The sequence below is a fragment of the Pristis pectinata genome, chromosome 19 (assembly GCF_009764475.1).
Source record: "Pristis pectinata isolate sPriPec2 chromosome 19, sPriPec2.1.pri, whole genome shotgun sequence".
NCBI lineage: Eukaryota > Metazoa > Chordata > Chondrichthyes > Rhinopristiformes > Pristidae > Pristis > Pristis pectinata.
In genome coordinates, this window is record NC_067423.1 from 14,840,633 (window position 1) to 14,866,510 (window position 25,878).

The 25,878-nt window shown below is 40.9% G+C and overlaps 1 protein-coding gene across 2 annotated transcripts in view; it reads right to left on the reverse strand.

The window, feature by feature from the left end:
* prrt4b (proline rich transmembrane protein 4b) overlaps positions 1 to 24,860 on the reverse strand; it is a 33,767-nt gene extending 8,907 nt beyond the window's left edge. Inside the window, exons 1-3 of one of the 2 annotated variants that reach the window (XM_052034286.1) lie at positions 24,541 to 24,860; positions 17,983 to 19,215; positions 7,638 to 7,775 (exon numbers count right to left, since the gene is read on the reverse strand). In XM_052034286.1, the coding sequence (XP_051890246.1) occupies positions 7,638 to 7,775; positions 17,983 to 19,165 (1,321 nt within the window). In that variant the 5' untranslated portion in view covers positions 19,166 to 19,215; positions 24,541 to 24,860. The remainder of the gene's footprint in view (positions 1 to 7,637; positions 7,776 to 17,982; positions 19,216 to 24,540) is intronic. The other variant, XM_052034287.1, reaches the window with a different exon arrangement.
* Between the last annotated feature and the right edge of the window lie 1,018 nt (positions 24,861 to 25,878).

A 25,878-nucleotide genomic window follows, 5' to 3' on the forward strand; every position in this document is an offset into this window, starting at 1 on the left:
TACCTTTACTCAACTGTAATACTGATACATCTGATTTTAACTTCTCCCTCTCAGATTGCAGGATGAATTCGATAATATTATGATCACTACCTCCTAGGGGTTCCTTTACCTTAAGCTCCAAATCTGGTTCATTACACAACACCAAATCCAGAATTGCCTTTTCCTAAGTGGGCTTGACTACAAGCTGCTCTAAAAAGCCATCTCATAGGCATTCTACAAATTCCTTCTCTTGGGATCCAGTACCAACCTGATTTTCCCAATCTACCTGCATATTGAAATCCCCCATGACCACATTGCTCTTTTTACATGCCTTTTCTATCTCCTGTTGTAATTTGTACCCCACATCCTACTACTATTCGGGGGCCTGTACATAATTCCCATCAGGGTCTTTTTACCCTTGCAGTTTCTTAACTCTACCCAGAATGATTCCACATTTTCTGGTCCTCTGTCACTTCTTGATAAGGATTTGATTTCATTTTTTACCAACAGAGCCACCCCACCTGCCTGTCTTTTTGATAGGATGTGTATCCTTGGATGTTTAGCTCCCAGCTGTGATCTTCTTTCAGCCAAGACTCTGTGATGCCCACAATGTCGTACCTGCCAATTTCTAACTGTGCTATGAGCTCATCTATCTTATTTCATATACCGCGTGTATTCAAATATAACACCTTCAGTCCTGTATTCACCACCTCAAATTTGTCTCCATGTTGCCTGAAGTTAAATTCTTATCCCTTTCTAAACTTTCTGTCTTATTCTTTATTCTGGAGACTTCAGTAACCTCTACTGCACTCTCCTTCCCTTTGACTTTATCCATACTTTTCCAACCTGTTGAACCCACCCCCCTACTATTTAGTTTAAAGCCCTATCTGCAGCCCTAGTTATGTGATTCGCCAGGACCCTGGTCCCAGCATGGTTCAGGTGGTCCCATCAGAAGAGCTCCCTCCCTCCCTAATACTGGTGCCAATGTCCCATGAATTCAAACCCACTTCTCCCACACCAATATTTGAGCCATACATTTAACTTTCTGATCTTATTGACCCTGTGCCAATTTGCATGTTGCTCAGGTAGCAATCCAGAGATTATTACCTTTTTGGTTCTGCTTTTTAATTTCGTCCCCAGCTGCTCAAATTCCCTCAGCAGAACCTCTTTCCTTGTTCTACCTACGTCGTTGGTACCCACATGGACCATGACAACTGGATCTTTCCCCTCCCATTCCAAATTCTTTTACAGTTCATTCTTTTGTAGGTCCTCCCAATCTGCTCTTCCTGTCCTTGACCACCTACAGTGTTCAAATTAAGCTTAATGTAAGTTTGTGGAACAGTACATCATCTTTTGACAAGACACATTAAGCCTTCTGTACTCAACACTGAGTGTAACAGTTTTGGAGAATGATATTGCCATTCCCATGTACACCTCCTCTAGGTTGATTTTTTACTCGTTACCAGTTCCTTTTGCCCTGGACCTTCATTTCTTTTTGCCCTTTAAGTTCTTCTGCTTTCGATCCTATCACATTTTCCCTTTTGTTTTATCCTTCTCTCACTTTCTCTGTAATTATAAACTCATTTATGTCGACTTTTTCCAGTTCTAATGTTCATTAACCTAACATTTAACCCTGTTTCTCCCTCCACAGATGCTATTATGATTTTGCAGCATTTCTGCTTTTTTTTAATTTCCTATTAAGCTTCTGGTCAATGTGACCTCCCAGGAAACTATTGAGAAGGACCTTAAAGGATTGACTAGGCAATGTGTGTCCTTTTTGAAACCAGTGCTGAGATCAACCAGTCCATCCTCTTATTGTATTTTGTAATAACTGCTCCATATAACTAAAGAGCTTGTTATTGCCAGTTCAGAGGGAGGTTGAGAGTCAGATAAAGACCAGACTGAGTAAGGGTAGCATATTTCCTTCCCAAAACTAAGTGGGCTTGAACAACTTTACTGTAATATCATAATCACATTTTGAGGCACTATTTTTTATTTCAGATTCCTATTTAATTGAATTTAAATTCCCTGGCTGGCATGGCGAAATTAGAACACACATCTTCAAGTATTAGTCTAAGTACTAATTACTAGTCCAATTCTTAACCACTACGCTATGAATGTTCTTTAACTTCATAACCTCTACTCTAACACATCGTCAGGCGAAAGAGTTGTGCGGAAAAGGTGTCCTTATAATCTTCCATTTCAGGAAATTAGAACATAGAACACTACAGCACAGTATAGGCCTTTCGGCCCACAATATTATGCCCATTTTATCCTCCTCTAAGATCTATCTAGCCCTTCCCTCCCACATAGCCCCCTAATTTTCTATCATTCATGTGCCTAAGAGTCCCTTAAATGTCCCTAATGTATCTGCCCCCACAACATCTGCAGGCAGTGCGTTCCATGCACCCACCACTCTCTGTGTAAAAAAACCCTGACATCCCCCTTATACTTTCTTCCATTCACCTTAAGATTATGTCCCCTCGTGTTAGCCATTGTCGCCCTGGGAAAAACTCTCTGACTGTCCACTCGATCTATGCCTCGTATCACCTTGTACACCTCTATCAAGCCAATACTATCAAGCAAAGACCAGCCAATACTTGAAAACCTTTTTAATTCATGAAGCATTGACTGAAAGATTTGTCACGAGTTAGATACACAGTAAAGTACTCTCTACATGATCCCATGAAATATTTCCAGGGAAGTAAATTATTGATTCTATACAGAGGAAAGCTTCCTGTACATTCTTTCAGGCAGAGGAAGTGAAGAGCGGTCAGGGTTCCTGATCCTAATCAGCCAAGGCTGATTGCCAAAACTCAAGCCCCAATTTTATCGTTATACATTATTAGGGATAGAAGCAAGGTGAACCATCTGAGCCTTCACCAGATGTGTGAAGCCCTGTGACCTAAAGCCCTGAACGACTGCTACCCCACATTGTTAGAATAGCGTATGTCTCAGTGGGAGTAATTCAAAATTTGTACAATGACAGTAAGGACCCACAGAATGCTTCTACAAGGGAAATACAGATGAGGGCACGGGGTTGGAGATAGTCAATTAGAGGAATTGGTCTGGCGTGACATGCAGGGAGTTTAGCCCATGGTGAGGAATGGTCCAAGAGTGCTTGGACCCCTATGGTGTGATTCAGATTGTGTCCATCTTTTGACTGGTTTGAGACAGTTTGGTCTGCAGTTAAAATAGCGCTACTGAAATTAGGCCTCTGCTTCTCTGGGCTGACAGTTTTCCTGTTGCTGAATTCAATTTAAAACCTTGTGAATGGGATACAAACCTCCACACCCCACTGCCCACACTTCTAATCCTCTTCCTCCTGCATTCTTTCACTGTGGGAGGGGGACACTGGGATCTGTCACAAAAAGAAGCCACGTGGGCAAGTACTTTCTGAGCCCCAGTCACACAGGATCATGATACAGTGTTAGGACACTGAGGAAAAGATTGAGTATTTGAGAATTCTGTTTGCAGGCAAGGTTTAGGCCTGGTGTAAAGATTGTAAACTTCAATAGGGTTGGAACCGACACCTCAGACCAACACTGCCCAACAAAGATGAAAACAAGTACAGCTACTGCCTTGTAGGTTAAAACTTTAAGAACCTTACTACTCTATGCTAGCTGACTATTCCTACTCCTTTGCTCTTCCACCAGGGGCTTCACACACATGCATGCACACACACAGCTTCCTGTTATCCAGTGTTATCCAAAACCACCGTCATTGCCCAGGAACTTCCTGATAATGGAAGATGGGTGTGGGGAAGGAAATGGATGCTTAATTATCACCTCCTGAATTAAAAGGTCATTACTAAAAATACATTTTAAAATAATAATTGCTGAAAATGACTAGAAGAGGAAAGACAGAAGGAAATTAAGTTGAAAACAGGAACTGTGATAAAATAGAATAGCAAGGATAGAAAAGCTGTTAATTATCTCTTTTTATAAAAGGATTATTCTAAATGTAATGCACATAATAAGCTAGGAGCCAATCTTCACATGGTTTGCCTGCTGTTCTGCAGCTTGCCAGAGACAAATATTTTAAATAAATATTTTAACAAATTAATTTACAACAGAACAATTGAGTACACCAGCAAGGAAAGAAAAGCAAATATTTAGAAGACTCTGGTTAGAGCCCAGTTAGAATAATGTGTTCACCTCTGGCCACTTAATTTTATGAAGCAGTCAAGGCTTTGGAGGGGGTTCAGAGATTTATAGAATGATGAATGAGGTGAGAGATTGGTGAAGCTGGGGCTGTTCTTTGCAGACCAAAGGAGGTTCAGAAGCCACCAGAGTAATTCAAAGTTCGGAGAGCTGTTGATAAAATAGAGAGGTGGTCTTTGCACTGTCTGGAGGGGTTTTGATCACATATTTAAGATAATTGACAAAAAACTGGGAGCAAAATGAGGATAATTTTTATGCAATGACTCGATGTTGTCTGGAGCGCACTGCTTGAATGGAAGTAGGTTAAATATTAAAATTTCAAATGGGAATTAAACACATATTGCTAAAGGAAAAAAATTGGGAAAATATTATGGAAGTGGGACTAATTGTTTAGCTCTTTCAAAATGTCAGCACAGACTTGATGGTTGAATGGCCTTCCTCTGCAGATAAGATTTATCATTTGCACAATCATTGCACTATTCATAGGCAACAGTTTCAAAAACAGTTCCAATGAAGCACTGATAACTGTGGCCTCATCCCTTTCCCCACTACAAATGAAAGGGATAGTCGGTGGGATGGAGTTGGCAAAGGTAATGATTACTACTGCCTTCTGAATCTCTATAATTATTTGTAAACGGTTTTTAAATACCACACCACATACCTTAAAGTCAGGAAGCACTGTGATTTGTAAGTCCCTGTCAATTTATTCAAGTTAATTGCAAATGGAGCTGATGATTGGGATCCCGCCTGTGTGGGATGGGAACAGGAAGAAGGTCTACCTGGTGACTAGTAAAACCAGAAACTAGTACATGTAGCTACTCTCCTGACCCATTACAGAGGTAACCTTGACTTTGCATGATTGTATGAAACAAAGAATACTGATGAAACATAAATGCCAATGAAAATTATGAGAAATTTATAATACACATCTGAAAATTGGGAGAGATGTTAAGTAGACAACTGTATCAATATTGATTGTCTTAGTATCACCAAAAGTTAACATTATCACCAACTTGGCTCTCATCAGGACAGACGCTTGTTCTCTGGAGAGTTATACACATTCAAGATGGATAACTTTGCTCTATCCTTAAAACCAGACATTGTAAATAGCATTACATCCATGCCTCACCTTGCTTAGTGTACAACTATATTTCACATATCTCACCATCTCACGTATCACTCCGACTATCCTCAAGCTGCTCACTCCAGATGTATTGCTCCTGAGCCTCTTATTATAGATAATGCATTAGTTACTGTCTGTGAGATAAACATGGAACCTCGCTAACTGCATTCCTGCTTTGTAAATTAAAAATAAGTAATAGAAATGTTTTTTTTACTCATTTATACAGTGGATGCTTATACACTTTAAGCTTTTTTTGCCTTAGTAAAATTTAAACCAAAGTACTTTAATGTTTTTGTGACTGTTGTGTTTTATTTCCTTTGTTGCTAAATATATGCATGCAATGTGTTGTGAATGAGACATTTTCTGCCAAAATGAGTGCATAGGGCTAAAATAGTGCATTCTACGTCACACCTATGGTATCAGCAGTTTCCACTGGACATCACTGTTCTAACAGAGCAGAACAGCTTCGTATCAAATCCCCTGGATACTGTTAAACCATGTGAACCTGATTGGGAATGAATAAGAGGGATTTGTGGCTTTTCAGAATTTTACAGACTCAGCTAAATCCACCCATTCACTCAATCAGAAATGGGCCCTAGGTTAATAACACACAATTTTTGACTAAATGAACAGTGATACATATGGTTTCTAAGCAGATAGTGTTCGATTGAGCAGCCCAAGCAGCTGGTCCTATGTGTGCCCTGCAGGTGACATGTGGCTAGGCGAATTGTTGTGCCTGCTAGGTGATTACTACTGGTGATATTAAAAGGCTGAGTCACATAAACCAACTGATTCTTTTGGCAGGAGATTACTATTGGAATCTTGTAATCTTTCACTGTAAGAGCTCAATTTCAAGTGTGCATGAACTGTTCCATTAATTCCAAGCATTTGTCTTAACTTCTTTTGTTGCCATATGAAGGAAAGCATGAGGCTATAAAGGAACTAAAACCCTCCGAGCATCCTCAGCGAAAGTGAAAGCCCTCTATTAAAACTATAAGCTATGCATTCTTTACCAATTTTGTCCCCAGCTCAAAAACATTCCCCATCTTTATCATTGAAGGGGAACTTCAACAGAAGAGACACAAGGAATTAATTAATAATGCCAAAGGGAAAGATAAGAAAAAGGTTGAGGGAACCCATGTGATACAACAGGATGAGAAAATTCATAGTTCTAGATGAAGAAGCCATTCTTACTACAGTCATCTGAGAAGGTTCTGGATGTTCAATTTCAGCATCCAATTGTTTCTCAAGTTTCCGGGTTTTTGCTTCAATTATTCTCTTTGGAACTATATTCGCCAAACAGCAATTTGCATTTATATTGTGCATCTACCATTCAAAATTAGAAATAAAGATATTTAGAACAACTAGCCAGAGACTTGGAGGAGTGAAGGAGGTGTCATTTTCCTTAAGGGCTTCCTCTGTCTTCTCAGGTTGATGTAAGGGATCCCAGAGGTAAACACATGATGAAGAAAGGGTGAGATGATGAAAAAACAGTGGGTCATGGATCATGCGAAGTGTAAATCCAGCATAGATATATTACCATTCAGAAAAGGGCAGGGTAGTTCTCTCTATTATCCTAGCCAGTATTTATCATATAACCAACATCACCAAAGATAAAAGTTCTGGCCATTTATCTCACTGAGGTTTGTGGACCTTGCTGTGCACAAATTGGCTATCATTTTTCCTACATTCTACATCAGAAGTACTTATTGGTTGCTTTGGAATATCCGGAAGTTGTGAAAGGGACAATATAAATGTAAGCATTTTGATCATTCTTTGTGCCTCAGGACTAAAAGAGTAGACCAATCGATGTTCACTAAAGAGCAATGTGTGACGAGAGAATCATTGTCTCCTTGCAGTATTTTGGAGTGACATTGGGTAAGTCAGTTGGTCTTCAAATGATTAACCATTTCTACAAGGGTGGTCACAGCAACAGTACAGTTTCAGTGTTTGAAGGTGAGATGTGGTGGGAAAGGGGAGAAGAAAAGTATGCTCTGACCAAAGATCAATTTGCTGAAACACACATGGCAGTAGAATGTATTTACGAGAGAAGAAATAAATGAGAATTAGGTGTGGTCCTTTTATGGTTTTGCCCAGACCATTTTCTGGAATGAGCAAGAACTTGTACGTTTCAAGCTTCTAATTACATCTTCAAGACATCTGGAAACAGTATCAGTAAATTACAACCACAGCAAGATCCCATATACAGAAACTAAGAAATGCTTCATTATTGTGATTGTCTCAGGAGACTTGAAGAAATTTCTGATCATTGGAAACAATAGTTTACTAATCCAAATGCATGTAGGCCACACGTAAAGCAGAAGGACAAACAAGAAATAGTTATTTGCACCAATTCATGCTGTTGGGCTGACCTGTGAATTCTGTTGGCATTGTCCAAGAGGTGGCTGGGGTGGAAGTTTGTGGACTGCTGACTGTGTCACGGTTTCCCATGTCGGTGATCAGCTCGGGGGTAGCAGAGGCATCATATGTGGACACAGTTTCCATTGGCACTGCATTATTGGAAAGAAAGAAATTCAGAGATCAGAGGTCACTGAAAACCAGTTGTTATAATACAGGGTGATTTGGAGGTGGGAGTGGAAGGCGGCTGAAAAAATAAATTAGGGACTAATCTGACAGAGCCTAATCCAGCACTGTGTTTTCACGAGTCAGCCTTGCATGAAGGGAGCGTGGGTGGTTCATGCCAGGAGGATCCCAGCTGAGTCTCTGGTATGCCCCAAAATTTATTATTGTGTTTCACTCCAGAAAAAAAGAATGATCTTCAATTGCATGACACTTAAAATAAGCTGTGCAATTACATTTCTCAGCCATTATCTGGACATTGTTGGATTGCAACTTGTGGGATCTTTCTGTGCTCAAAGTGATTGCTGCATTTCATAGGTTAACAGTGAATACCCTTCAGAAGTATTTTGAAGGTTGTAAAGCTCTTTGAGGTATCCCAAGATCTTGAAAGATATGATATAAATATCAGTCCATTGTCTGTATAGAATCATTGCTTATTCAGTACACTGAGGGTTAAACTGGTAAACCAAACAAATCTATTGACCAGTTCAGATTCATGTTTGCTTCGGTGAACATTGAATCAATCCAACAGATAATTACTGCCCCAGTTGACTGTGTGGCAAATCTGTGTTGGAAAGTATCCCAGGCAAACATTGTTAAAATTAACTTTAAAATACAACTCAAAACAATATTCCCGCTATCAACATCATCATCTGGGAATGGTGCCTGAACTAAATTGAAACAATATGTGTGGCGGCTAAATTAAGAGCAAGTCCACACAGGGGTTATCTGCAGTTGATGATAAGGGAATCAGGAGTAGAAATTGTAAATACTGAATTGCATCAATGTAAAAATATCACTGGAATTTTCCAGTTTATCCAGATGAAACCATGAACTAAAACTAGATTCATAATTTTTAATCTTAAAAATGATGGCAGATCTAGGGATTTTGGTTCTCCCTGGACCAGCAGCAGTTTATCTCAGAATTCTGCCCCTGCACTTCATGACATAACAGGCCATTGGACCCAAGGCATAACAGTCCGAGGATATGGCACAGTTTAGCTCTTTGGTAACAAATCTGTATCATCCTTGGTTCTGCCATTGCTTAATAATTCACAAGGGCACCTTCAATAATTTCCCCTGTACTTGTTTGATTTTGAGAAGAGGGTTGAGGAGAGGTTGTTGGGGGTGAGGGGGGGAGAGAGGCGGGAGAGGAGAGAGAGAGAGTGAAGATAGAGCAACTAGCAAGAAGGGGAAAGAAAAAGAGAAAAGGAAGGAGGTAGACAGCAAGAAACTGAGAAAGAATGAATTAGTGTAAGAACGGGAGAGGGAATCAGAGGGACTGAGCAGACATATATCTAAGTGTACGTGCTGGATTTTAATATGTTCTTTCCACAACCCTCCAGGGAGCAGATGACATAAATCAGGTACAGTTATGCACAGAATACTGATAAATGCCGCAGTGAGTATGTGATCCTGTGATTTTCCTTTATTGAGATTTTTCTCACATTTTCCACTATTTCTATTTTTTTCTTTCTCAAGCCATTCACTGTTCATTAAGCAAGTAACTGAAGGAAAAAAGCACTCCTTCATAAATTACTGTAATGATGCCTTATTCTTTTGGGTTATCTCCTGTTGCTTCTGCTCTTCTCCAGAATCTCAGAGCTGCATTCTCACAAGAGATAAACTGCTGCTGGCCCAGGGAGAACCAAAATCCCTAGATCTGCCATCATTCTTAAGATTAAAAATTATGAATTCTGATATCTCAGTACCTAGCCATTCTTTGTTTCAGAGTCCAGACTGTGACTATCAAGAGGCAGTTAGGACTATGAGTGCATTAAATTCTTTTCCTGCTAACCCAAGGAGCACCCAAGCCAACTCTATTACCAATAAATTGCATTTATGTGGCACTTTTAACACAATATCATCTAAAGAGGGAATATCAAACAAAATTTGACATTGAGTCATTTCAGGAAATATTTAGACCGATGACCAAAGGCTTGATTAGAGAGGTACATTTTAAAAATCGAATGCAGGGTATAGAGGTTTAGGGAGGGAAAGCATGGCTGCCAGTGGTGGAGCAACAAAAATGGTATGGAAAGGAAATCAGAATTGGAGAAACACAGATATTTTGGAGGTTAAAGAAAATCACAAAAGGAGAACTGGGTGAGACGAGGATAAGTTTTAAGATCAAGACATGGTATAACCAATGCAGACCACACAGGAGTTATGGTTTTCAGTGAGCTGAAGTTCAGTGGAAGAAAGAAAAAAGCCAGAAGAGCATAGAAATATTCAAGTATGGAAGTAACAAAGATTGGGGTACACCCTCTCCTACTGGAGTACATTCCCAATGGTATCAGTGACAATCTGTCAGTTAAAATAAGCAGCCAGTTATCATGAGCTGAGATAATGTTCAACAGACCTTCTGGTCCTTCAGGGGGGACCACTGCCATCTAACCAGATACAGTGTCTGTTTAAACGGGAGTTATTCATGGACAAGTACTGAGTGAGTGGGAAAACCTCTGGAAGATGATGTTCAGTGTAGCCTCATTCACTTGGGTTGAAAAAGACAAATTGGAATATTTTCCTAATAGTTAGATGCCCATTTTTAGATGTCCATCTTTTAGGCATGCATTGATGTTACATAGCAAACACAAACAGTCCATGCCAGCATTTATGCTCCCCCATGGCTCTTCCTGCTTTTCCCATCTAAATCTATCAGTATAAATCTCTATTGCTTTCTCCTCCAGATGCTCATGCAACCATCCCATTGATGTTTCTATACTGTTTGCCTCAATTATTCTTATCGTCCATCAACTGCCTCTAGTTATGTCTTCCCCACAAGTGGAGATTTTTTTTTGTATTTCCACCCTTTAAAGTAATGGGTGGGGAGATATCAGAGGGAGGTTTTTTACCCAGAGAGTGGTTGGGGCATGGAATGCACTGCCTGGGGTGGTGGTGGAGGCAGGTACCTTAGTCAAATTCAAGAGATTGTTAGATGAGCATATGGAGGAATTTAAAATAGGGGGATATGTGGGAGGAAGGGGTTAGATAGTCTTAGGCGAGGTTTAAAGGTCGGCACAACATTGTGGGCCGAAGGACCTGTATTGTGCTTTACTGTTCTATGGTTCTATAGTATCCATTTTATCAAAATCTTTCATTATTTTAAAGACCTCTATTAGGTCACCCTCAGCTTTCTTTTATCAAGAGAAAAGAAACCCAGTCATCACCTTAATCACTAATAATCTGTGTACAGGATGAAGCGTAATGAAATCAGGCATAACCTCAAGAGGAACAGAATACAAAGGAGAGGAAGTGATTGTTCAGTTGAACAATGCCTTCCATAAACCCCCACAAGGAGTACATGTTTAAAATTGGACACCAAATAAAAGGAGGATACATTGAGTTTGAATTCAGTAGAGCAAGGATTGAGCAGACTGATACTGGAGCTTTGAAGAGTTAAGTTTCTAACATATACTTGGGTGTATTTGCAGGGAAATAGAAGGTTGAGAGATTATCATATTTTGGTGCTTAAAATTAAAAACCTCTTGCCCAACAATTGTAATTACGAAAATGCTAAAATCCATTATTCAGGAAGTAACAGCAGGATATGCAGAAAATTTTAATAGTTAACCAGATTTGGCATAGTTTTGTGAAAAATAAATTATGTTTGATATTTAGAGTTCTCTGAGAATGTTATTAATGCTAACTGAGGTATTTGGAATTCCAAAGAGCATTCAATGAGGTGTCATGTAAATGATTACTGTGGGAGATAAGAACTCGTGGCATTGGGGATATTGTATTATCTTGGATAGTGGATTGACCAACTAAATCAAATTTTCTCTAATAAAGTAGAAGATGAATTCATGCAATATCTACAAGATTCTTGTTTAGGTCAATATGTTGAGGCACCAGCAAGGGAAAAGGTTATTCTGGAACTCATTTTGTGCATTGAGAAAGGATTGATTGATAATCTTGTTGTCAAGGGGATTTTGGGGAAGAGTGACGAAAATATGTGATCTTAGTGATGGAATCTTGATCAGCCAGGTACGTGGGCTGAGGATTGGCAAATGGCTTTCAATCCAGATAAATGTGAGCTATTGCATTTTGGGAGATCAAACCAGGTTAGGACTTATACAGTGAATGGTAGGGTCCTGGGAAGTGTTATGGAACAGAGGGACCTAGGAGTGCAAGTGCATAGTTCGCTGAAAGTGGCATCACAGGTAGATAAGGTGGTGAAGAAGGCATTTGGCACGCTGGCCTTCATCAGTCTGGGCATTGAGTATAGGAGTTGGGAAGTTATGTTCCTCCAGGTGCTCCGGTCTCCTCCCACATTCCAAAGACGTACCAGTTAGGAAGTTGTGGGCATGCTATGTTGGCGCCGGAAGCACAGCGACACTTGCGGGCTGCCCCCAGAACACTACGCAAAAAGATGCATTTCACTGTGTATTTTGATGTACATGTGACTAATAAAGACATCTTATCTAAGACATTGGAGTATTGTGTACAGCTTTGGTTGCCCTGTTATAGGAAAGATGTTATTAAACTAGAAAGCATGCAGAAAAGATTTACCAGCATGTTGCCTGGACTTGGGGGCCTGAGTTACAAGGAGAAGTTGCGTAGACTAGGACTTTATTTCCTGGAATGTTGGAGATTGACACCTCATCTGTATATAAGATCATGAGAGCATAGACAGGCTGAAAACACATAGTCTTTTTCCCAGGGAGGGGATACTATAAACAATAGGTTTAAAATCAGAAGTGAAAGATTTAAAAGGGACATCAGGGGCAGCTTCGTCATGCAAAGGGTGGTGCATATTTGAAACGAACTGCCAGAAATAGCGGTTGAGGCAGACACATTAGCAACATTTAAAAGCCATCTAGATAAGTACATGGATAGGAGAGGTTTAGAGGGCTGTGGGCTAAACGCAGGCAGATGGGACTAGCTTGCTGGGCAACACAGTTGACATGGACGAGTTGGGCTGAAGGGCCTGTTTCCATGCTGTTTGTCTCTATGACTCTAATATGATAGAATTTTACATTAACTTTGTAAGTAATGCAGTTAAATGCAAAACTAGGGTCTTAAATCTAAACAGAGGAAACTAGAAAGGTATGAGAGGAAAGTTGCCTATAATTGATTGGTAGAATACATTGAAAGACATGATGGTGGACACGCAATGGTTAGCATTTAAGTAACTAATGCAAAAATTGCAAAAAATATGTACTTCTTTAACTTAAGATACAAAAAGCAAAGAGGAAAACTGATCCATCTGTGGCTGACAAGAGACATTAAAAATTGTGCTAAATCCAAGGAGAAGCTTATAAAGTTGCCAGAAATGGCAGTATGTCTAAGGTTTGAAGTTTTTTGGAACTCATTAAAGGAGAACCAAGGAACTGAAAGAAAAAAGGCAAGCTAGATTGGAGAGAAAGATAAACAGACTGTGAGAGCTTTTATATGTACCTCAGAAGGAAAACACTAGTGAGAACAAATATGGGCCCCTAGACAAAGAGAGCAGAATTAATAATGGCAAATAAGAAAATGGCAGAGGAATTAAACAACTACTTTGCTCTATCTTCATGGAACAAGACACACAAAACCTGTCAGATATATGAGAGAACCAAAGATTTAATGAGAATGAGGAACTGAAGGAACCAATTATAAGTCAAAAAATAATACTAGGGTAGTTCTTGAGCTTGACAGCTGATAAATCCCAAGGACCTGATATTTTACATCCCTGAGTTTGGAAATAAATGGCTTTAGAGATAGTAGATGTTCTGAGTATCATCTTCCAAGGTTTTATTGTTTCTGGAATTGTTACTGTGGGTAGAGATGTGACCCCACTATTTAAGAAATGAGAGAGAGAACAAGGAACTACCAAATTGTTAGTCCAAAATCAATGGTAACGATAATGAAGGATGTAATAACAGAACACTTTGAAAAGAGTACAGGCAGTCCCCAGGATACAACAGGGTTCTGTTCCTGAGAACTGTTTGTAACTCGAATTGTTTGTAAGTCGCAAGTGAACGAAAAGTGTGTCGGAGAGGATCACAGAAACAGCTGTGACAGGGGAGCGAGCAGGCACAGGAAAAGCAAGTGAGTGAGTGAGCGAGTGAGTCTGCTCAACACTCACAACTCTGCTTGACTCAACCTGGCCCCCAATTGTTGTGACTCAGTTGCAGAAAGGGGGGGGGGGGTGGTGTGGGGAGAAAAGGCACGAGGAAATGCCCCACCACCACCTGACAGGAGATGCCTGCAACCCCGCTGCAGCCAGCAAACCCTTCCCCATCCAGCCCACCTCCCAAACACTCTTTCACATGTACAAGGTGTCTATAAGTCGATTATAATAGGATTGAGTAGAATCAACATAGCTTTATGAAAGGAAAATCATGATTAACCCGTGAGCTCTGAGGATGTGACTAGTAGAACAGATAAGAGGAAACTAGTAGATGTGGTGCATTTGGATTTATGAAATTCTTTTGACAAAGTTAGCTACTCTCCCCCACAGAGGAGATTAATTAACAATGTTAGAGCATGTGGAATATAGGGTAATATAACTGAGATGGATTGAAAATTGGTTATCGGACAGAAAGGCAAAAAATGTGAATAATCAGGTCCTTCTCAGGTTGATAAGCTATGGCTGGTGGGGTATCATAATGATCAGTGCTTATGCACCATCTATTCACAATATATAATGATGATTAGGCTGAAGAGACCAAATATATTTCCCAGTTTGCTGAAGATTCTGAGTTAGGTAGGATTGTGAATATGGAGGAGGATATAAATAGGTTGCAAGGGGATATGGACAAAGTGAGTCAGTGTGTGGACAAGAATGTGACACATGGAATATAATGTTAAAAAATATGAGGTCATTCACTTTGGTGCACATAGCAAAGAAGCAGAGTATTTATGAGAGATTGAGTTGTATAAAGGGACCTACAGTATCCTTGCACAAAATTGCAGCAAGCAATTAGGCAGGTAAGTTGTCTGTTATCCATTATTAGAGGAGCAAGGAGAAATTGTTTAAGACCTTGGTGAGACCACACCCAGAGTATTGTGTACAGTTTTGGTTACCTTACCTAAGCAAAACATACGTCAGGCTGCTGTTTATCGAGTACAGCTCGGCATTCAACAAGCTTCAAAACCTGGGCCTTTGTATCTCCCTCTGTAACTGGATCCTCGACTTCCTTATCGGGAGACCACGGTCAGTGCAGATCAGTAACATCTCCTCCTCGCTGATAATCAACATTGGCACACCTCAAGGATGCGTGCCTAGCCCACTACTCTACTCTCTCTACACTTATTGACTGTGTGGCCAAGCACAGCTCAAATGCCATCTATAAATTCACTGATGACGTAACAGTTGTTGGTAGAATCTCAGATGGCGATGAGGAGGCATACAGGAGTGAGGTAGATCGTCTGGTTGAGTGGAGTCACAACAACAACCTCACACTCAATGTCAGCAAGACAAAGGAATTGATTGTGGACTTCGGGAAGTCGGGAGAACACATCAGTCGTCATTGAGGGGTCAGCGGTGGAAAGGGTGAGCAGCTTCAAGTTCCTGGGCGTCAACATCTCAGAGGATCTATCCTGGGCCTAACACATTAATGCAATCATGAAGAAGGCATGCCAGCAGCTCTACTTCATTTGGAGTTTGAGGAGATTTGGTATGTCACCAAAGACTCTTACAAATTTCCATAGATGTACAGTGGAGAGCATTCTGACTGGTTGCATCACAGCCTGGTATGGAGGCTGTAATGCACAGGATCACAAGAGGCTGAAGAGGGTTGTAGACTCAGCCAGCTCCATCACGGGCACAACTCTCCCCGCCATCAAGAACATCTTCAAGAGGTGGTGCCTCAGGAAGGTGGCATTTATCACTAAGGACCCTCAGCATCCAGGACGTGCCTTCTCGTTACTACCATTGGGGAGCAGGTACAGGAGCCTGAAGGCCTACACTTGGTGACTTAGGAACAGCTTCTTCCCCTCCGCCATCAGGTTTGTGAATGGTCAATGAACATTACCTTATTATTCCTCTTTTTTCACATTATTTATTTATTTTATAATTTATAGTAATTTTATGTCTTTGCATTGTACTGCTGCCACAAAACACAAATTTCACGACATATAAGTCAGTGATAACAGACCTGATTCTGATAGGATGTACTTGCCATAAAGGGAATGCAGTGAAGATTTGCTAGGCTGGTTTCTGGATGATGAGTTTGCTGAATGAGTAGAGATTGAGTAGACTGGGACGGTATTCTTAAGAGTAAAGAATAATGAGAGGTCATTTCACTGAAACTTCTAAAATTCTTAAAGGGCTTGATAGGCTAGATACAGGGAGGATGTTTCACATAACTGAGGAGTCTTGGACCGGGGGCACCATTTGCTTAGGGCTGAGGTGAGAAGGAATTTTTTCACACCAAGAGTGGTAAGCCTTTGTAACTTCTATCGCGATGGACTGCTCAGGTTTAGTTGTTGTGTTCATTCAAGGAGTGGTAGACTTTTGGATGTTAAGGGAATCAAGAGATATGGGGACAATAGTGGAAAATAGCGCTGAGGTAGAAGATCAGTCATGATCTTGATGAATGGCAGAGCAGGCTTGAATGCTTTGCTCCTTTTTTTATATATATTCTAAAAAAAGGATCATTTTCAGATTTTCAAGCTGCAACTGATGGGGTGCCACATGAATCAGTTACTTATAACCTACACGAATGACTTTATTGAAAGGACATGGTATATTGAAACCAAATTTTCTGGTGATACGAAACTAAATGTTAAAGCAAGTTGCAAGAGCACAAAGTGTTTACAACAGGAGATAGGAAGGTTAAGAGAGTGGACAAATGGTGTGTAATATGAGGTGGTATAAAGTTACCTGTTTTAGTAGGAAGAATTGAAAAGTAGAATATTTTTTGAATGGTTACAAATTGCTGTTGTACAGAAGAATGTGGATGTCCATGTAAATGTAAAACAGCGATTAATTATGAAGGCAAATGAAATGTTTTTTATTACAGGGGTGCTGAGTACAGAATTTGTTGCATTCATTCAGGGCTTTGGTTAGACTGCACCTCGAATACTGTGTACAGTTTTGGTCTCTTTATTTAAGGAGAGTTATACTTGCATTAGAGGAAGTTTAGAAAAAAAAATCACGTAGTTGATTGGTAGAATTAACTAATTGAGTATTTCAACAGTTTGGGCCTGTACTATATAAAGAAGTTTAGAAGAGTAAGAGGTGAGCTTACTGAGACATGTAAGATTGTGAGGGGCTAGACAGGGTAGATGCTGTGAGGATATTTTCCCTCAGTGGCGAATCTGGAAGTGGGGCAGGGGTGTGGGGGCATTACCCAATTATGATAGATGAGGAGAAACTTCTTATTCATGGGTAGATTTTTGGAATTCTCTAAGGGAGCTGTGGAGCCTGTGTCATTGAATATACTCAAGGTTGAGATAGGGAGTTTGTGACAGGAAAGTGGAGTTGAGTCCCAGCTCAGATTGACCTTTATATTGAATGGCAGAGCAGGCTTGATGGGTATATGGGCTACTCCTGCTCCATTTTCATAATGTTCTTATTTTACTATCTTCAAAAGTATTTGATAGGGTTAATAAGGAGAAATTATTTTGCTCTGAGACCTTGATCTTTGTCTACCAACCAATCTGTGTTTTGCTAAATACAAAATGTTTCTTGATAATTTTGAGCTTTGGCTAATCAAGCATGGGTTGCATTGAAGCTGAGTGCTCAGAATGGCCCTCAGTTGAAGCTCACCCAAAACATACATGGCCTAACAGAACCTCAAAGTAGATGTTGTGCCCTCCAGAGTTGGTAACACAGAACCCATCAGCAATCAAACACAAGGCCCACTCTGAATGGATCAATGTTGACATGGTGTTTGGATTGCAAAGACATGGGGAAAGAGCCAAGAAATGCAATCATCTGGAGTGCTGTTTGGAAGAGCCAGCACAGTCTAGATTGCTTCTTTGTGCTGTATATACTATGTTTCTGTGAGCACATAGTAGGAATAACACTTCACTGTCTACTCTTTATAGTTACGTTATTCTTCTTTAAAATATTCTAGGTGGTCTTGCAGTGAAACCAGTTGGTTATTAGGACAACAATTCAAGTGGTTATTTGAACAAGTGCCATTCAGATGGGATTTTCTGCAATTTGGAAGTGGCGATTTTTATTAAAACATTGCTACTTACCTGTTGCTATTCCTGGCTGCTCATCAACCTTCATTTGTTGAGTTTGGTAGGCTGGAGTAGAAGAAAGCAATGTTATGAATAAATAATCCAATTTCCATTTGTCAGAAGAGCTGGTAAGATGTGATTTGCTGATCGGTTCGCTCCTTCCCAATGTATTACTCGGAGCTGCAGTATTTATCGACACCACATCTTTGTTGAACTGGGTAATGCCCAAGGGTGTTGCTTTTAATGTTGACAATCCATTGTTGGATTTGTCATTGGCTGATGTGACAGTCTGATGGGTAACATTTTTTGAGGAAGGACTCAATATTCCAGGTGGCAGTTCAGACACTGTAAAAAGCACAGAGTGGTCATTGTTCCAAAGGTCAGAGGCCATTTGAATTCGTGGCTTGATCTTGGTTAGCACCTCAGTACTTTGAGTGGTGATGATTGGTCTTACTGTGGCTGGTCTTTTTTGAGAATTAGGGAAGGTATAGATTGGCATCATTGATCTTTCTTGTAGAGATTCATGAGTGGTTCCCGACGTTGCAGGATACATCAGGGAAAAGAGTGATGTAGCCAAGGATCCCATTGGATGCAATCCAACAGTGGACAGGTTTTGAATGGAAATGTCAGTGGAATTGCTAGGTTTGTTCATGATTTCTGGATGACCAGTAGGAATGGCTCCTCTAAGACTTTTCATGACAACTGGGACATCTCTCTGGTTTTCATTTGAAAATGTGGCAGCTTGCAGTTGTTCAGTGTTTTTGGGAGAGCCAATATCATCTTGGTTGAATGATTCAACATTTTCAGAGTTATCATCAGACTTTAACCTGATGTGTGGTACTAACAATGGCTCTGTAGCCGTGTCCCTTTCAACAGGTAGTTCCATAGGCACCCAATCCATCAACGGTGAACTTATACTAGCCTGCCTTTGTTCAGGCGGTGTTGACATCTGAGAGTGCAGCAAAGGATTCACATTACTTTCTGTTTCTGGAGGCAATCCCGATGATGCCAGAGGTAGCTTCAGTCCAAATCCCTGGTGACTTGTGGTGGTTAAGTGGATGAGACCAGTTACATCTGATTCAAATGAGGGACTGGTGGCCCGAGGTACCTCATGTTCTGTAACTCCAAGAGCTGTAATTTTTGATTCCATTACAAAAGAAGAAATAACATACACAAAAATAATGCTGTTGTGCAGCATATTGATACTCTCCAGGCACTCTGTGAACTTTGGAATGGAAGTCCGAAATCCTGAAAAACAGAGAGATGAAAATCAAGGAATATGACAAGCTTACAGTCTTTTCAACTCCAGCTCACATGCAAAGAATTAATGGCAATATTTCGGATCTAATGTGTACGAGGTTTTGTTCAGTGTCCTAGCTCATTAAAAACATAGCTTGCAAGTCTCTCTCAATCTAGACCAATAATGGGTGTTCCACCATGTTCTAGCATGGGAAGAAAAGTAAACTAACCTAGGTACGGGGACCCCAACCTGAAAGTCAGGACATGTGGCTGTCAGGTGAAGGTACGATTAGGTTTTATTGTTGTTACTTCTGAAGGTGGGAAGCCCACAAGAGTTCACTGCCTGGGTTCAAGCATGAAAATCTGGGTGAGGCAGTGAAAGGCAAACACCATGCATTTACTGGGCAGGATATATTAGGAAAAGCTAATGTCTTTCAAAGGAAATGGGGCAAGGAAACAAACTGCAGATGTAATTCAGGATCCATCTTTAAATTAAATTTTTAAAATTTTACTTACAGCGTGGTAACAGGCCCTTCCGGCCCAGCGAGTCTGCGCCGCCCATTTTAAACCCAAATTAACCTACCCGCACATCTTTGCAATGTGGGAGGAAACCGGAGCACCCAGAGGAAACCCACATAGACACAGGAGTACGTACAAACTCCTACAGACAGCGAGGGGAATCGAACCCCGATCGCTGGCACTGTAATAGCGTCACGCTAACCGCTACGCTACCGTGCCGTATAACTAAGTATTTGCCACCTGCTGTGGTTTGTTTACAAACATGTCTTCCTTCAAATTAATTTTAGAATACTCATATTTTTAACATCAAAGACCAACTTTGTAATTAACTGGTGTCATTTTTCAAGTCTGCAGTCTATTGCCTGTACATTCCACATTGGATTACAGAAAACTATCTGTCAACTCAAAGGCTAACTTCCAGAATTATCCTAGAATCTCCAGGAAAGGTGGATTAATCTTCAACACAATGTTATGAGAAAAACCATGGAAAAAAATCAGAGCAACATTGAAAAATGACACCTTCATTTATTGGTAATAATATTAATGGAGATGGCAAATGGATATTTAGCTAATAATGGAGAATCATGTAAACAGTTAATGCAGTGTGTGAGGAAAGTAGGACATGAGAACAATGGCAGGAGTGTGTGGCAGGAGATCATGTTATAAATACCAATCCAAATATGCCAACCTTTGCTGTGTTATGGATAAAAGCCAAATATCAGCCCAGGTGAACAAACTCACCCACACTAAGAGGCACATGGAGAGCCACACTCAACAGACTTATGCACAAGTACCTAAACACTTGCACAGATGGTTATTAACTTTGTACAGGCATTGACAGATACAAGAATCCCTGATATTATTACCTCTTTAGAGTGAGAATAGAGTGAGGGTACTGCAAAATATCAATCAGAATGGATGGATTTAATTTTAGACTTGCAATGGTGCATAGCTTTTTTTTAGTATATGTCAGTTGGACATTGTGCTTGTTCTTATAAACTCATTTTTCATAATTTTATTCTCCAGTGGGAAGAAGCTGAATGTTTGGGAGTAAGGTTTGAGGTATCTCTTATGATAGTTCTTTAGTTCTGTTTTCTTGCATATCCCTGATTTCCATCATTTTCATCCCTGAGGCCATGCCTTCAACTGCTGGAGTCAAAAGGGCTGCAGTTCTCTTTCTCCACCTGTATCTCTTCTCCTGCTTTAACTCACTTTTTTAAACATATATCTTTGCCAGAGCTTTTGATCATCTATCCTGATATCTCCTCATGTGGCTTGATGTCAAATTGTGTTTGATAATGCTCCAGTGACGTGCATTGGGATGATTTACTACATTAAAGCTGGTGAATAAATAAAAGTCATCAGGGAGTGGTAGAGGTGCAGCCCTGATCTCCTTCCCTACTAAGACTGTCTTGGAAACTTTTATGTTAAGAATGTAGAATATTTTTGTTCGCACAAATAACATCCATTTTACTAAGGAAAGTGTAGCGTTTTCGTTGACTGTCATGACACAGGAATCAGTGTTTGGGTCTAACAATATGGCTATTCTCTGCAGGGTGTTGCTGGATTGGCAGTGACATTTCCATCCTGCCTGTGCGTATTACCAGACCTTCTGAGTATACAGATTCTGCATTTCTCTTTGGCAGCTTTTTCCACTGTGAAACAGCATGCAGTATCTAAGGCAGATGTCTTGTACACTGGTCTGCTGAATAACATGAAACCAAGGCTCTCAGGATGCAGGAACAAGTCATCGAGCTTTGAATTTAGATTGATACACATTAGCACAACAAATATGCTGCATAATGCAAACATCCACTGGCAGCAATATTAATGAACATGTGTTAACACACATTCATTGAAATGAAAACAGAAATGCTGGAAAAACTCAGCAGATCAGGAAGCATCTGTAGAAAGAGTAACAGTTAATGTTACTGGTCTGGGATCCTTCATCAGGAAAAGACAGAAACAGGTTACCAGAGAAGGTAGGCAGGTGGAACAAAGGGAATGATTCTAATAAGGTGAGAACAGTGACATAATGTGGCAGTTAAGAGGCATTTAAGATCATATTAAGCTTCTTCGTCTGTGTAATGTTGCGGGACATTTGCAGCAGACCGGACTATACAAAAAGACACGGAAAGAAATACTGAGCCAATAGTGAATTTCACACACTCTTATTTTGATACCAATTTCAATGCCTTTATTTACCTTTGTGTTACCCCATCCAGTTAAATGTCAGCAAGACCAAAGACCCAAATCTTTACTTTCACCATTGATTCTGTGCTACTGTTGACCCTGCTCCAGCATGGCTCAGTATGGCAATGTCTAAGATGCAGCTTATTTTAGCTGTGTAGTACTAATGTAATGCCAAAGCTTCTGTAATTTGTTCATGAATTTGTGCCTGATAAAGCCTGAATTTAATGATGCTCAAGTAGGGCAGCACACGCGGCAACTGCCTCAAGATATTATGTGTTGCTTTTGGGTGGTAATGACTTATCCATGAAGAACTGTAGAAACTGTACGTGTTCATAATGCCTGTTAATGTGCACTAATGGTTGGAGATATCCCTAAGTTCAGCAATGCTCCAGAGAGGACAACCTACGTTGGAGGCAATGGTGGTGCAGTAATTAGTGCTGCTGCCTCACAAGTCCAGCATTCTGGGTTTGATCCTAACCTTGGTTGTTGTCCGTGTGAAGTTTGCATGTTCTCCTTGTGACTGTGGAGGCTCTGGTTTCCTCCCACAACCCAAAGACATGCTGGTAGGTAGATTAATTGGCCACTGTAAATTACCCCTGGTATAGGTGGGTGGTAGGAGAATCAGGGCAGTTGATGGGCAGGTGAGAGAGAAAAGGTCACCTGGAAATAATTGGAGGAATGGGATTGCTCTGAGCATTGCCATGAGCTTGATGAGCTGAATGGTCTCCTATGTCAGGGGAAATATGAAATTGCTAAGCCCATCAACTGCTCATGTCAGAGTAAACAATAACGTTAAATATGTTTTTGGTAAATTTGTGAGTTGTACATTTAAAGCAAACATATTCTGTATTCCTCATATAATGTAAATGGAATTTAAATTTACCAGGACAAGGTCAGAAATGGAATCAAACCCAAAGGCCTTTATGACCTCATATCCCTGTAGCAAAAACTGCCACCCATCACTGCCTGCGTCTGGCCATCCTCTGCTGAAACTCATTGCCTACATCACTGATATTATGTGACACAGTGACATAGGCATGAGAAAGGAGATAGCTCGGTTGTGCTCAGTCTTATAGCCCATTTTCCTTATTCATGTTCAATGGACACCCGACCATCCAGTACCCCAAAGAGCCTGGCATCAGGGTTTGCAACAGGCCCCTTTTTGAGACTGCACAGTCTAGGAGGATCACGGAAGAACTTGGAAGGAATGGGATGATGTGCAGATCCTTTTCCTTCCTCCACAGCCCTTGTACATACACCCTCCCTCCTTTCCAAAAGCAGTCTTTAGACTGTGAAGAGCAGAATGCAGATCTATGCCTGGCCTGTTATATGAACATGCCTAGCCCAAGAAAATGGAGTGCACTCCTGGTACGTCACACTAGCAGGAGACACTGTATGAGCACAGAGAGGGAAATCAGCCTGCTCTCTTGTAGCTGGCACTGGCTGAACAGAATGTTATTCAGAGGAACTGACTGCTCTTCTTCAAATGGAGTCTTTGGTGTTATAATGTTCAAATGGACAGACAGACATTTCAGCCAAGGGGCTCAGGATGTTGAAATTGCCTTTTACGATGGTTTGATTTTCAATGTCATTCCTCAAACCTGTTTCAAAATGGCCAAAGACGAATCACCAAGAGCTTAAAAAGCACGTGTTAATGACTTTTACCAGCCAAAGCTGCAACATTACAAGCATTGTTTAATGTGTTAGTCGCACTAAATAAGCTTCCAACATAACTGTTATTGTACAATGTGCTAATATTACTCGCCAAAACTTCAAAATTAACCAGCATCATTTAATGTTAATGAGCATCACAAACAAATGCACCAATATAACTAGAATTGTATAATGATTTTACTACTATCACCAATCAACATTCATTAAACCAAATCTCCAATATAATTGCCAGTTTAACGTGTTAACTGATAAATCACCAACAAAAGCTACAATATACTTGACATAGCTTAATATTCTATTGTTACGATAACATTGTAATTTTGACTAGAACCACAACTAGCAAGAATTAGTGGACGAGTTAACCACTATTACCAGACGAAGCTTTAATGTGTCATTATTTAACGGGCTGAGGAGTCGTCAACCGAATGGAACAGGTTAACAAAATATTTAAAGCTTGGCAAGAACAATGAACTCCTTTGTAAAGAGGATCATCTCCACGGAATGATCCAAGGCTATCTGCTCGTTAATTTACCAAAAGTTCAACAAAAATACACTGCAAATCCGCCTGTATGGCTCCGAGTGCCTGCCACCAGCATCAGCCATCCGCTCTTGAAACGGCAAGTTCAGGAGATAGAGACTCGAGGCCACCGCGCAAGCTTGGCCACGGCTGTGAAGAAGAGCATCTTTTCTTGTCTTGTGCTCCTATTCTAGCTCTGTCCGGGACTGAATTGTTTGGGAGACATTTTTCAATAGATCCTAAGCCTGAGCCGAACATCTGCGGAAAGACATGAGCTTCCCGTATGCATTTCCACAGTCCATGTTCAACCTGCGCCAGTCTGGGTCACTCTCTGATAACAACTGAAATCAAAGACCTCCATCCTCCCCACCCCCAACTCACTCGCTCTCACTCAACTACACAGGCATGTAATGCTAAAGGATTTCTACTACCTTATTCCAGGATCCTTGCGCCCACACCAACGCCTCCTGCGATAATGCAGTCTCCTTGCCGCGCTCTCCCCTTACCAGAGCACAATAGGCGAACAGACTATTCAACAATATCTGCCAGCTGTCAAAACCGGTGCAGAACCCTGGGAAAGAGGCAGCGAAAAGGAAAAGGGTGGATGAGTGACTGCAGCCCTTTGTGTTTACACAAGCCAGGACAAGGCAGTGCGTTTGGTGTCGGATAGGAAGAGTTCGTGCGGGAAGTGTGGGGGGAGTTCTGTTGTCCACAGCGACCGTGCAGGAAGAAACGGTTGGTGCCGGCAGAAGATCTGGAGCTTGCCCACTGACAGCTGGTCACAAATTCGGAGCACTCCGGAGTCCATCAAATCATTATTTCACCGCAGATTCGAACTCAGTCTTCGCGAAGGACCGTAACTGGAAATAATAAGTAGACTGTCTTTTATGCGGCGTCTTTTCACTTCAGCGAAACCTCTTAAAGCATTTCACATACAAAGGATTCCGTGCTTCGTTTACTGCAAAGCAAGATCCCAACAACAAATTGCGGATAACCGATGGGTCATGCTTTTACTTTGAAAACTTCATTTCTCTATTCACCAATAAACAAATAATTCGCATTTAAAAACAATTGCACCCATAGCACGGCTCCATGACTCCCCCAACAGATGTTCTGTTGAAGCTCAGTCACAGCTGTGGTGAAAGGTCATTGACCTGAAGCGTAAACCCAGTTTCTCTCTCCAGAGATGCTGCCTGACCTGCTGTGTTTCTGTTCTTACTTCTGATTTCAGGCATCCGCAATGTTTTCCTTTTGCAATGTGGGGAATGGGGGTGTCGGATTTGCAGGCAGCAAGCGATCATAAATGACTGTGCGGTGATTAGGTGATAGGGCAGTGATTCTGCCCAAGAGGTAAACATTGGCCAGGACTTGGAGGGAAATTCGCCTGGTGATTTTCAAGGTATTTCCAAAGGATCTTTTGCATTCATCTGGGAGAGAAGATGGCCCCCCGGTTTCATGGTTCATTTAATTTTTTAATGTGTCATGATATTCCGACGTTGCAGTCAGTGAATTCGTCTTGGAATGTACACTGATGGAACAAATATGCTGTAGATCTGTGCTGTAGGTGCAGCCGAGCCAAAGACCCGAGTATGGCCTTGCTCTCAGATGGTTTGATGTGGACCCCTAACAGAGTTCCCACCCACCATTATAGCCATATGGTCAAAGATCCAGTGGAAACACAAGGGACTGCAAATGCTGGAATCGGGAGCAAAAACGAACTGCTGGAGGAACTCCTGCTTTGCCCGCTGAGTTCTTCCAGCAGTTTGGTT